At 41.2% G+C, this 14,630-nt stretch overlaps 1 protein-coding gene across 1 annotated transcript in view; it reads left to right on the forward strand.

Annotated features, from left to right (window-relative positions):
* LOC138792639 (fidgetin-like) overlaps positions 1-14,065 on the forward strand; it is a 62,265-nt gene extending 48,200 nt beyond the window's left edge. Inside the window, exons 3-4 of the mRNA XM_069970296.1 lie at positions 8,494-8,595; positions 9,481-14,065. Coding sequence (XP_069826397.1) covers positions 8,592-8,595; positions 9,481-11,666 — 2,190 coding nt within the window. The 5' untranslated portion in view covers positions 8,494-8,591 and the 3' untranslated portion in view covers positions 11,667-14,065. The remainder of the gene's footprint in view (positions 1-8,493; positions 8,596-9,480) is intronic.
* The last annotated feature ends 565 nt before the right edge of the window (positions 14,066-14,630 follow it).

Here is a 14,630-nt window from a genome sequence, read left to right on the forward strand (position 1 = left end):
GAGCAGCAGCTGCTTGCAAGAATAAGTTGATGTGCTGGTAGCTGGTTGATTTGCTGATTATCTGAAGATATATGCTGTGCTGTGTATAGTTGTAGCCCTAAAAAGGGCCTTTTCTTCCTAGAATCAGCTAAATCCTCACTCTCCCTACTCCAGCCTCTCTCCCTGACTACCTTCAAGATGGCATCTGATGACGAGCAGGAAAAGTTCTTATACTCTGAAGGTCTCGTGAGAAAGGGTCCTATTCCACGGACCAATGGGGGCCAGTTTAATAATGTAAACGAGTGCCAATCTACTAGATTGATGCTTGTTTACTGGGCCTATTCCATGGCCCGATAATGGTTTAGCGAGGGCTGCACGGACACCGTTACCGATGTTCTTGCAGACCATACATTACCTACACATGTTGCAGGGCTTCTCCTGTGCTCCTGGTTCAGCCTTTGGTGCGGCCTGTCTGAGCTGACATACCGCTCAGCCAATTACTGGCCACGGCGGTCCTGGCCAGTAATTGGCTGAGCGGTCTGTTAGCTAAGACAGGCCGCACCGAAGCTGCTGCTGTGCGTGGGACCGGGAGGAAGAAGGAGCGCAGGAGAAGCCCTGCAACATGTGTAGGTGGTGTATGGTGCTTGTGAGATCGCCTCGCCACACAGTGGGTGCGCAGTGGGTGCCCGATGATTTTAGGTTTTAACCTAAATAAACGATCAACCGATGACATGATCATGGGCTGATCGTTGTCTCTATTCCAAAGAGCACTAATTGGCCGAATCGGCCCAATTCGGCCGATTAGCTCTCTGTGGAATAGGCCCCTAAGCCAGTCAATGAATGTAGTTCTCATGATGCCAGTGTGCTTCTAGGGCCTGTCACACACACCCTGCATAGTTATTGGCTAAAAAAAGGCGCCAGGCAAGATGGGAGGAGAAACACATTTTTATTGAGTTTTTGGTTGGATGCTTGATCGAAAACGAGTATTTTGAATTGTGTAGTATTCGATTGGATAACTACTGGATCGAGTACTACTTCTTCACCAGTCACCAGGAGTTAAATGGTCAAATGCTGAGTGTTCTGTTTAGGGTTCTGGAACCCAAACTTACTGTAGTTTTGCTCATCTCTACACATGGCATTTCCATGTATATGAGTCCTAAAGAGCACTTCTCATCATGTGGCACTATGTGCATAACCTGGGGTGACATTCAGATTTTTAAAAACTAGTTCTCCCTAGCTGGTGGCCTCATGATGAACTATAAGGAGGAGAAGACAATATAGTGATGTCACTACCCTGTCTCCCACTCTCACACACTTGGAGGCAGGTATGGGCCAACTTTAAAGGGTACCTCTTCCCTCCTGTTCCACAAACTGGATGATTTTTACAACTGAACAAACTGAGAAGAACCGACTAAATCCCACATCTTTATAAACTCTTGATACATTCTATACATAAGCGGAAAGCCCAGTGATAGCATAGTTTAAGTTTTCATGTCAACTACAGGGCCGTATTTACCATTAGGCACCCATGGTCCGGTGCCTAGGGCAGCACCTTGCAGGGGGACAGAAAAAAACTAATTTTTTTGTTTTTATTTTTTTAGTTTTCCTCCTCCCGTTCAGACTTGCCAGTAAATCTGGTGTCTTTTTCAGGGGGGTGGGGGGTATGGTGGTATTGGTCAGGTCTGGTATCGCCAATAGGTGCGTGAAGATGGAGCGTCTTCAGGTTTAGTGCCTAGGGCAGCAGCAGCTGTTAATACAGTCCTGGTCACCTAGCCACATTACAGCAATGTACTGTTCTGGGTAGAAGCTCGATATACAGGTATGTAGGCTTGTTACATGCTGTGATGCTGATAGAGTGTATTCGAGAGGGGAAAGATGAGAGATGCTCCTAAAAGCTACAATGGTATGCAAGAGGTAAAATCAGAGGTTGCTCCTCACATGATCTCAATCTCTGTTAAGAGGAGAAGTCTAAGACACATGGTTGTCTGTTGTAAGTAAAGCCTTTTGTTCAGTTAAATTACTTTACTTTTCCTCATTCACGTCTACATGGAAAGATTGTACCAATTTTCTGGAGTACAATCAATGGAGACTCCTGGGCTACGGAGCCTGGATTCTGCTTTCTACTCTTGTTGAAAGCTCCTTTCATCTCCAACTCTTATGATGCCTTACGTTTTTAGAAAAAAAATGTCTTGTGGTATAAAAATTAAAGCCAAACCAAAAGATTAAAGGTGGGCGACTTTGATGAGGAATGGATGTTATCAGCAGCAACATGTTGAGATGTCTTCAGAAATTCTCACATGGCGTTGTCATGTCAATTAGAGTAAAAGAGGAACATTACTCCCAGGCCCCATAACATTTAATTACTGGATGTCTACATTGCTAGAAAGGCTCTAAAAACTATATGGAAAATTAGTATTGACAACACAAGAAAGAAGCAGAAGGAGATGCTGCCTATGTGGTTTTTTAAGGTTGTGACTGGGTTAAGACATTTATCCTCCTAGATTATAAGAGAAGTAATTACGATTCAGGATGAATATCATATCCATGGTCATTTACATTCAGGGTCATATTTACCTTTGTATACAAATCACAATATATTGACGACCCTTATATAAGCAATGACATACCAGCATATTGCTTATGTAGATATTTACAGCAGGCTGTGTGTCTTGAATAGGCAAGCAATAAAGGGAACCCCACAGGGCCTTTGGGAGGCTTTCTGACTAAATGATTACAATAACCCTATTCTCTGTTAATATTCCAAGATAAAGCAAACTCATTTTGTAGCAACATGATTTTATTTTATTTTATGTTTTTTTTACTTTGGACCATTATTTGGACTGTATTTGAAAATTTCTTGCCTTGGTACCTAATATTAAAGGGGTTGTCCGGCGAAAAAAAATTATTCACAGAATAACACACATTACAAAGTTATACAACTTTGTAATGTATGTTATGTCTGTGAATGGCCCCCTTCCCCGTGTCCCACCACCCCCACCCGTGTACCCGGAAGTGTGGTGCGCTATACATTACCTGTCGCGTGCCGACCACGGTCTCCGATCGTCAGCAGTGACGTCTTCTTCGGGAATTTGGCGGATCTTCCCGAGTGCCGGCCGCCCTCTGCAGCGTCATCCGTAGCTCAGCCGCGATTGGCTGAGCATAACTGTGCTCAGCCAATCACGGCTGAGCAGCTGATGACGTGGCCGCGTCATCAGCCGCTCAGCCGCGATTGGCTGAGCACAGTTATGCTCAGCCAATCGCGGCTGAGCTTCGGATGACGCTGCAGAGGGTGGCCGGCACTCGGGAAGATCCGCCAAGCTCCCGAAGAAGACGTCACTGCTGACGATCGGAGACCGTGGACGACACGACATGCGGTGAGTATAATGCACCACACTTCCGGGTCTAGCGTGGGTGGGGGGAAACACGGAGAAGGGGGCCATTCACAGACATAACATACATTACAAAGTTGTATAACTTTGTAATGTGTGTTATTCTGTGAATAATTTTTTTTCGCCGGACAACCCCTTTAAGATATACTTATAGGCCTGGATTACAGATCAGGAAAACATGGCTGCTTTCTTCCAGAAACAGAGCCGCTTTGGTCTATAGGTTCCCTCAAGTATCACCTCTCAGACCTTTTTACTTGAATCCATACTGAAAAAAGCAGCCATGTTTTTTTAAACATACATAACCTACTTAAAAAGAACCCATCACATTGAATAAGCAGCACTATATTATAGAGTGGGAAGAGCTGTTTAGAAAAGATTCAGTAGAACCTATTGACATCTCTGCTCAATCTGGGCTCATGGGTCCCGCGGGTGGTCCTAAGCAATGACTGACAGCTATCGCTGTATGCATGCTTATACAAAGAAGGGTGCCAGTCATTGATTCGAACCCCCTACCGGACTTAGCATAGAATAAGCATAGATGTCGCTAATGCAAGTTTTTGGCAGGACTTGTAGGGCATTCCCAGTATGCAGTGGTTAGGAGCTACATAACATGGTCCACAGAAAGACAACTTGTGAACTAATAATAGGGTAATCACCCTAAAAATGCTACTAAATATGCAGGGGAAGAGAAATTTGTGGGTACATAACCATCAAACTGGAAGCAATAAAACCATGAAGCAATAAAAACAGGTGGTCTAGTCTGATTAGTTACTTTATTTTATTTTTTTACATCATGTGGATGGCCTAGTGCATTTGTGTTGCTTAGAGATGGCATCGGGATACATTATGGGAAAAAGCAAGCTGGCAAAGGCAGTGTGATACTCTGGACAGTGCTTTGTTGAGAAACCTATGCATGTAGCCCCTATCTAAACATTGTTGTAGAACAAGTTCCTCCATTCAAGGTAACAATTTCCCTAATGGCAGTGGCATCTTTCAATAGGATACTGTTCCCTGCTTTACTGCAAAAATAAGGGAACGGTTTGAGGAATGGCAGAGATTTAAGTGTTAACTCGGCCCTGATCTCAATCTTATTGAACATTTTTGGCCTTAAACTCACAATTAACAGGAAATAAAGGGGTTTTCTGGGGCAAAAAAAAATATATTATTTTTATTATTATTTATTATTAATATTATTAAATTATAATGTTATAATTTTATAATTAATATATGGGTGGGAATAGTGTAAAAAAAAAGTGATACTCACCTACCTTGATCCCATGCAGCTGCTATTCTGATATCTCCAGGCCCCTACCCATCATTACTTCTTCCTCTGACATGTCATCCCCACAAGAACTACCAGCACATTCACTCACTTTGGCGGGACATCATTGCTTCCATTGTATGACTGAGTGAGCAGATCCTGTGGGGACAACACATTAAAGGAACAAGGAAAAAGGGATTGTAAGCCACGGCAGGAGATCAGAGTAGGTGAGTATAGCATATTTTTTTTACAACACCCTAAGCCATATATTAAAAATGTGTATCCTCCGACCATTAATGTATTTATGCTGATTACTTTATGTTCCGCTATATGGGATATATGTTATCTATTGTCATACAAGTATCAGATGTATTGAAAAATCACTCTCATCCTTATTTGCATAGTTGTACTTTAAGTTCACCTCATCATGCTGTTGTCCATGTACTGACATTTAAGACATGTCCATGTTTAGTATATCTTCATGCATATAATTGTGTATGCATAAAGTTGATAAAACATTCATGGTTCTGATCTTTAACACGACACTGCAAAATAGTTTTTGATAATTACGCCCCTCCTGTATTTTGGGACACGGCCCCCTATCTATTCTGCTCTTGAAAGAGCTCCTCTTGTGTGTGCAGTCCTGTTTTTCGAACCACTTTCTAAAAGATTTAATTCTCCCTTAAATCATCCCATATCTGGAGAGGAGCTTTCAATAGGAAAACCTGGCCTCATTTTCATGAAAAAGGATCTATTGGGATAAAACTCTTTGCCATCACTAATGACCGTTTACCTATCTGTGGCACTTTCAATAATGGCAAGTAAACGGTGGCAGCGCTGGATAAAGCTTTGCGGAGCTGCTGGTTAAATCCTCTTGTGTAGTTTTGATATCCAAAATGGAAGCTGTGATGCTGTATAAGTCAATTAAAGCATTAGGTAATCTAATTGTGCTGCAGCTACAAAGTAGCTTAAAAGCTGCGCTGCCAGTGAATAGTACACGGGCGCTTCCCAACCCCCTTTAGTTTGGCTATCCCCCATGGTCTTTATGAAAAAGGCGAATAGAGAAAATACACAGAAGGACAACAATAGGCCCAGAGGGACTTGCTCATGCAGATGTTGGGAAAGCCAGTATTCGTAGCCAGAGGGCAAGAAATACTTTGTGCATAGGGACAGATCTGTACGTCTGTAATATAATCAACAAAGTGACTGGGGGAGGGTCTTGCCAGCACTGAAATTTTGGAATTTGTTTTGCCCTCAGCAAGTCTCTCAATCTTGTCTCTGTTCATTAGTTGTAGGGGGGAAAACTGATCAGCAGAAAAATTGTGCAATTAAAGTTACTTATCCCGCAGACATTGATGTGTGATTAACATTCTTCCATATTGCTTTCATTAGTTGCTTTGTTCAGTGTGAATGTGAATGGAAAGCCAATAGGCACCCAGCAACACTTTCTCCGGGAGCTATAAAATTCTGCCAGTAGAATGAAAAATAAAATATGGGCACTTAATGTATCCTGTGTTATACACCTTTTCTTCCTCAACAGTTTTGAAAATTGTATAAAAAAAGAGGGAAAGTGAAGAGTGGTAAAATGTTCCACATCTATTACCAGTATGAGCCATTTTTTGCTGCAAATACTGGAGTTAATAGGGTTTTTTTGAGCCTTAAAGGGGTAATCTCATTTCAACTAATATGGATGATCGTATAGGGCACAGCAAGTAAATATTTTTGAAAATGCATTCATTTAACAAACTTGCTTCCTTCTTCCGATATGCTGCTCTTTCCCTCCCATTACTGACAACATGTGTAGGTCTGGCTGAAATAAGTAAAAATTCAGTGTAAAGCTATGGTCACACAACATAACTTTTGTATTAATCACGGCCTTGTTGCCGATTTGCAACAATGGTTTTGATTAATACATAAGTTACTTTCCACTGCAGTCAGAGGGAATCCCGGCCGGAGGGTGGAAACATATTATACCCTCCATCCCTATACCGGGGATCCCTAGTGGCCGCAGAAAAAACTGACATGTCAGTTTTGTGTGGCCGCTATTCATTGAATAGCAGTCATACAACACTGACAGCTCACACAATGGAGAGTGCAGCTCTGGTGAATTGGGATGTGGTTGCACACGGATGCATCCTAAGGCTATGTTTACACTCCGTAAAACTACGGCCGTAGTTCTCGCCGCAGAACATAACCTTACGGAACATAACCTTACTTTCAATGGGATCCCAGCCGGAGCGAACACACATCGTATCCGTCTGGGATCTATGCGGCGCTGCAAATAACTGACAGGTCAGTTTTCTGCGGCCGGAATTCAGTGAATTCCGGCCGCAGAAAGACCTGTCAGTTCCCACAGTGAAGCGAGCGGCTCCGGCCGCTTGCTTCACTGTGGGCTATGGGAAGCTCTGATGCGGGCGCGCGCTGATGCGCCAGCATCAGAGCTCCGCGGCCGAAAGATCATCCGTCCAGTACTTAAGTACCGTCCGAGATGATCCGGCCAGAGTCTCTGACGTAGTGTGAACATAGCCTAAGTCAGCACAAATGAAGTTTATGTACTTAAGTACCGTCCGAGATGAACTTCCCTGACACTGGCCGTTCTGTGACAGGGCCAGGTCACAGAACGGCCGGTGTCTTACAGTGTGTGAACCCGGCCTAAATGTATTGGGATATATTTTGTATGTATATTGTATATAGTGCAGTATAAATATGTATACTGTAGCTTTATACCAGCCAGACCACCAGCCAGCCAGACCACCAGCCAGCCAGACTGCATTCAGAGCAGAGAGGTGGTTGATTGAAGTGGGAATATCCCTTTCATTTTGAAAAGCTCAAGGTGGGAAAACAATAACTACTCACCTGCTCCCCAATGCTCTTCTGGTGCTGTTCCACGGCTGCCAGTCCCTATTGCAGAGTGCTTTCTGGTCACTTGGTGGCATGCAGGAAATGCCCATTTAGCCAATCAATCAGGCAGGTTATTAATACAGCCGATTGGCTGAGTGGGCATTTCCTGCTTGTCAAGAAGAGACAAAGTGCTTGGTGGTAAGGATCGGAAGTGTTGTAACAGCAGAAAGTAGGTATAGGTTCTTTTTCTTTATTATCCAACTTCTTGGAATACCCCATTGAATGAATGGGAAGAAATGGCCGATAAGTTGTGCCAGATTTATCATTATATGTGCTCTTTTTTTTTTTCTTTATAAATTTGCTTCAGTTTGCACAATGTTTGCCATCTGTTACAGTTTACAACACTATGGTTTAATCTCCACCATTGTGGCAAAATGGAGTACAAGCTATGCTTCAAATGTATTGAACTTTAGACACTCAGCAGTTTTTAAATGTGACTACCTCACCCCCAAAATATACTATAGAAGGCTATGAAGTGGCATAAAAAAGAGTAATATGTGACTAGCCCGTTGCTCCATATTGATAAGTTTCATCCACTGTGTTGAGTTCATGTTACATGGTCACTGATCATCTGGATTTGTCGCTCCTATAGAAAGCATTGATAAATTGACATCCCACTCGCTGCACTAGCCATATTTGACACTATTGATTTTTGCGTACTATATGTTATAAGCTGCTTCTATTATTTTTAACATATTTAAAAAGTAAACACTATAAAACTTTTTAATATTTTAGTATTTAACAGCAAAGAGGTGATGATGCTTTAGTAACTCCAGTGGTCCACGCCACTTCTAGGCCACTTTTTATATGCAAATATTATTTCTGTGTGTTTTTTTCTAATATGGGAAGTTGATCGCTTGTACTTTTGTTTGCATAAGGCAAATGTGTATACTGTAGTTCAATGTATGCAAAGTGCTGGTTAAATTAATAAAATCCATCTATACATCTCTTCTTCTTTTCCAGATCTGTGGTTTGCAACTGACGCCAAAGTATATGTGATTTAGAAGCGGATCGTTTTTCTCAGGAAATGCACTTCAACCAGATAAATAAATATTGATTTAATGGGTAAGTGTACGTTTTCAGTGCCATTAAGACATGTTAATTATGCATTTTGCAGGGTTTTTCTATGACAGTGATGCCTGAGTTTACTCAGCAGAAACTTCTAAAAATGTTTTGTCATCAAAACTTTTCCCTTGTTTTAATTTCACTTATAATAAGGATTAGAATATTCTATTGTACATACTTTTCTTTGTTTTGTTGACGACATTCTAGAACATCAGGAAATGGCACAATAGACTATAAAAGTACATGCATGTACACCAATTATCATCAAATAAAAAATGGCACTTAATAATATAAAATATTGCATCTTTATTCAAGGGGACAAATCTAACCTGCTTATATGTCCCTATTGAACCTTCCTCCTTGGCTCCTTTCCGCTGCTGTTGGTTGTGTGCTCCACGGTCCGATGAGACCGTTAGGGGCACTAGGGCACCCGTCAGGAGCACTACCCTCCCCATAGTGTTGATCCATCCCGTCCCTGTCCGGCCTGCTCTATTCAGTATCATTAGAAATGGGCAGGGCAGTGGATCTGCACTGCTCCTAACGGTCTCGCCTGACCGCAGAGCACACAACTAACTGCACCAAAACGGTGCCGAGGAGGAAGGTAAGAGACATATGTTTCTCCTTGGTGTCTCCTGTGCAGTAGGGACATATCAGCAGGTTAGATTCGGCATGATTTACTATTTGTCAGCCACCCTAGGTTTTTAGCTGCAGGAAATAGCCCGCTACCACCAAAGCAGCTTTTTTTTATACTAATGAGGCTATGGCCTGGAAAGCCATCAATGCGTTACCACAGTGTGTTTTTTGCTATAGTTAAGACAATTTACACGGTTTTCCTTACTGACAGATGTTATCCAGATTGTAAAACGTATATTATTTCTATTTCAGCTCTCTTGAAGATGCACTGGACACCAGAGCATGCCCAGCCCCTAAACCAGTGGCCAGAGCAGCACCTTGATGTCTCCTCAACTACTTCATCTCCAGCACACAAATCTGATGTGTATCAAAGTAGTCGACAAAGGCTGAATTACGCATGGGCAAATGATGACATATCTGCACTGACAGCCTCTAACCTCCTAAAGAGATATGCAGAAAAGTACTCCGGGGTCCTAGATTCACCATATGAAAGAGCACCACTAAGTACCTACACGGATGGGGCATTTGGACCTGTTAATGGACAGAAGGGGGACCTTGAGCCTTGGCAAATGTCACATGGGTCTGAGAGTTCCTATTCAGTAAACTCTTTACATGATAGTTTGGCTGGCTCCAAATCGGGCAATGGACATATTGGGTTGGGCAGCCCAACAATTGCATCAGGCAACCTGCCTGAACCTCTTTATCCTGGTAGTACATGTGGAGCGCCTAATCCTGCAAGTGGTCTTGTGGCTCCTCAGGATTATACCTCATCTTATAGTGGCACATACCTTCCATCTGGATATTGTAGTCAACCCACTGCTGCACTTCCAGCAAGCCACCCATCATCTCTCCATAGCTCAGGACTTCAGCCAACACATGCGTCACCAGCTTTAGTTCATGGATACAGTTCTTCTGGCACAATATACAACTATAGCTCAAGCAGTTACCCAACCCAACCTGGATATGGAGGGATGCATCCAGCACACCCTTCTGGTTATCTGCCTTCAGGTATTGCTGCGCCCACACCACTTCCACCTCATACAGCATCATCAAGACCTACTGTGGTCCCTGGATACACTTACCAAAGTTCTAACTTAGCGCCAATCTCAGTCACTCCTCTAAGCACAGAATCAGGCGGCTCCTTAAAACGGAAAGCTTTTGATATGACAGCAGAGGAAACTGAGGGAAAATATAGAAAATACAGCTATGAGCAACCAAAGACTACCTCAGATTCATCCTTTCCGATGTCTGACAATGTACCAAATGAATGCAGAGGCAATGGTTTCAGTCGGAATGGGGAAACCCCTCAGATGCCCTTTAAACCTGGAAAGCACCCGGCAGAAGAAGAACAAATAGGAAAGTACAGCAGTCAGTCGATGAAGGCAATGATTTCACCTACATACAATGAAGAGGTCCCTTTAAGATCTGGTGAGGCATTTGGTAAGTTCACACCACCAGTCATTAATGGTGAACGGAGGGGGAATGAACAAGGACATGTCTTTACACAGAGAATGCAGATTTCAGGGATTAAACCACCAGGATTTTGTAACCCATCAGAGGATCAGTTAAAAAATGTGGATCCTCTTATTTTAGAACTTGTCAATGATGAAATTGTGGACTGTGGGCCCCCAGTACAGTGGACTGATATAGCTGGCCATGTATCCGTAAAGGCTGCAATTGAAGAAGAATTAGTGTGGCCTATTTTAAGACCTGGTGCATACACTGGAGCCAACAGACCTCCAAAAAGTATTTTACTGTTTGGCCCTTCAGGTTCAGGAAAAACCCTATTGAGCAGGTGCATTGCCACCCAGCTGGGGTCTACATTTCTAAAACTCAACAGCGCTGTACTTGTCTCTAAATGGAAGAACAAGAGTGAAAAAGTCTTGCAGACTGTGTTTTACATGGCAAGCTGTCATCAGCCTACTGTGGTTTTTATTAGTGAAATTGATCTGCTTCTTTCTGGCCATATCGGTGAGGAGAATGCTCACCTCAGTAATCTGAAGTCCCAGTTGCTTTCCTTCTTGGATAGCATAGCTACCTCAACTGATGATAGCATTATCTTTATTGGAACTTCACAGAGGCCGAACGATATTGATGAAGCTGCTCACCATAGGTTTGCCAAGCGGTTTTACATAGCTCCCCCTGATAATCTAGCGAGAAGGCAAATCCTACACCACACTTTGGCTCAACAAAACTACTGCCTTAGTGAAAGGGAAATGGCCCTTCTCGTTCAGCACACAGAGGGCTACTCTGGCAATGAGCTCATTCAACTCTGCCAGCAAGCCGGAGCCAATCATCTTCATGGTATATCAGGTCAACTTCAACCCACATCTTACAAAGACTTTGAGGGGGCGTTCTGTAAACTGCGAGCTGGCACTTCCCAAAAGCAATTAGACTTATATGTGGAATGGAATAAAATGTACGGCTCAAGACATTAACTGTGGAATGAAATCCGTTTAATACCTTGGCATAACACTGGCATTGTTTTTTTGTTTTTTTTTTCCTTAGGGTGCGTGTGTTAAGTCCTTAACATGAGTGAAGACCTTAAAGAAGTGTTTCTTTGCCTGTAAACTTAATTGTGACAATTTGATGACATCCTTTTTTTACATGGGCTTGTGTATATACATACACATTGACATATTTGTATAGCAATGTTCACACCATTGAATGTTTTTGAGGAAAAAAAAACAATTCAACATTTTTTGTTATTGTTTTCACATTTGGAAACCTGTAAGAAAAAAAAGTAGCTCTTCACTGTACTCAGGATATCTTCTATTTATTGCCAAATGATGGCAGTGCCACTGTAGTTTGGTGATAAGGAATTCAGATGTTCTGCAAGTATAACATGATCTCAAGGACTCATATCCACTGGCTCACAGCCGGTCTGTTCACGTGTTAATGTTTTTATCAGCAGAAAATAATAACCCCTTCATGGCACTTTGGGGAGCCCAGTTCACACTTGTAGAATAGGTGACCAGGACAGCAGTCAGTTGCATTGTACAAGGCTCAAGAACCAACACCTAAGAAGGGATGGAAAGAAAAAGTACAGTATACTGCTAGCTAAGTATAGGAACCATTTTGTATTTTATTTTTTTTTTACTTGTTTTTATGTTTCTCATGTTTATTTCGAAATACTCAGGAAAAGTTTACTTCCAAAAAAGAATGTTTATAGGACTCATTTTCAAGATCATTTGAATTAGAGACCATAAAAGTACTTGAAGTTATTACCAGGATTGAATGTATTGCCAGTTCTTTCACTCCAGTTATCAGGAACAAAATGTCCTACAAAGGTTATGACCCGGTTCTAATTTTCTTTTCTTAATTATTAATATTCTTTTGTTGTTACTGTAGTGTTTATGGAGTAATGTGATTTCAAAATGTGTCAGTAACACGGTAGATTGAAACACATTGTCAGTACCACTTTTTGGACAATATTTGCTCAGTTTCGAAAGGTTTATGTCAAAGTTTCACATACGTCTTTCTGTGTTGACATTGTTTACAATTGTGATTTAGTTGAATTTGGTAACTACGAGAAAAATACCTAGTATTGCCAAAGGTAATTCCATCCCTATTAAATAATTAAGACCTTTAGAAAAGGTCTGTTACAATAAAAGAACCAATTTTGTGAGCCTAACTAATGTTTATCACTGACTAGCCGTCAGAAAGGGCTGCCCCCATCATGTATGAATTGGCATTCAACAAAAAAAGAAACTGAGTAAAAAAAAGTTTATCCACAGTCAAAATACATAAAAAAAAAAGTCAAATCTTTTTAGGGGTACTCATATATTTTTTAAAACAACTGGTTTCAGATATTATATACAGATTTGTAAATTGCTTCTAATAAGTCTTCCAAGACTGACACAGTGCTCTCTGCTGCCACCTCAGTCTGTGACAGGAACTATCCAGAGCAGGAGTAAATCCTCACGGAAAACCTCAAATGCTCTGGACAGTTCCTGACATGGACAGAGTTGGCAGCAGAGAGCACTGGGTCACACTGGGAAGAATACACCACTTCCTGCAGGACATGCAGCAGCTGATAAGAACTAGAAGATACAAGATTTTTAAATAGAAGTAGTGTAGAAATCTGTATAACTTTTTGAAACCAGTTAATGTAAGAAAAATTCAACTGAGTACCCTTTTAAGCAGGTCATGTATACTCTTTGCTCCAGGTCAAGTTTCTGAAGTATTTTAGATTCACTTAACTTGAGTGTATTATAACACTATTGATGCATGACCAAAATTATGTAAAGGTGACAGCAGAAGCATAAAATAAAGCTTAGGGGCCCCAATGTTTAATCAGCCCTAGGGGCCCTGAACCACCAGGGGTTTTTAATTTATTTATCACATTACTATTCATTAGTTTACTCAATGAAAAATGTTTGAAAACATAATTTTGTTAAATGACCAAAGAACTCGTAGTGTTTAAGATGAATGTAAAATACCAAAGTGTTTAGGGATAGGGATTATTGTTCTTTACACTGAATGCCAAATCGCAGTACTGTCCACCCACATCTCCTATAGACAGTGTTCATACAGATTGTTTACTGATTGCTGGTGGTCTTGTTTGTCTCTTAATGTATGCCTCTTTTTCATGTGAAAATATGTTCTCTTTAAACCAAAGTTTGTTAGTGAATAATATTTTGAAATATTGTAATAGAAAGTTCTATTAGTTTTATAGTACCTATTTAATCGGTTGCCTCCCGCCTTCTCTGTAACTCAGTCCGGAGTCAAAAATGATTAAAATGATGCTTTGTTTTCATTTTGATTTAAACCAAAGAATGAGAATTTCATTTTGTACAGTTCAACTATAATGAGTTGCAATGTAATGTATGTATTATAATCGGACTTATGTGGTTAATATGTTGCAATGTATGCTGTTCCTTTACAGATGTCCTGGCGTATTCAGGGACTGTGCACAGCTCTTGAGGATCAAATGTTTCATGTTAGTAAGCCTATGGCTGGCCCCATTGTAATGTGTAGTACGTTTTTAGAACACCATTTGTAGATTAGCTGCTCCTTTTAACAGTAGTCGTGTGATATTCACATATATCATTGTGACTGGATCTCAACAATATAGACTCATTCAGTGTGTTTCTTGTATGCAAAGCCTTGACCATGCCAGTATTCAAGACAATGTACAGTTTAAGATGGAAAACATGTGCAGATCTCAAATCTGTATTTGTCCTACTAAATCCTACAATATTAATTGAAGTCAAGTCCTTTTTAACTAATGGTGACCATATGGATGTCATTTCTCCAGCACGTCCTGTTTTCTTTTCAGAGCTTTTCAGTGTCAGCCTCATGATTTCATTCTTACCATCCATCGTGTTGCTAGTTGTCCTCTGACTTTTTTTTCTTTGACAATAATTTTTTCTTCTAGTAAGAAATCTCTTAAGTGGATT

Source organism: Dendropsophus ebraccatus, chromosome 5, assembly GCF_027789765.1.
Source record: "Dendropsophus ebraccatus isolate aDenEbr1 chromosome 5, aDenEbr1.pat, whole genome shotgun sequence".
NCBI classification, from domain to species: Eukaryota; Metazoa; Chordata; class Amphibia; order Anura; family Hylidae; genus Dendropsophus; species Dendropsophus ebraccatus.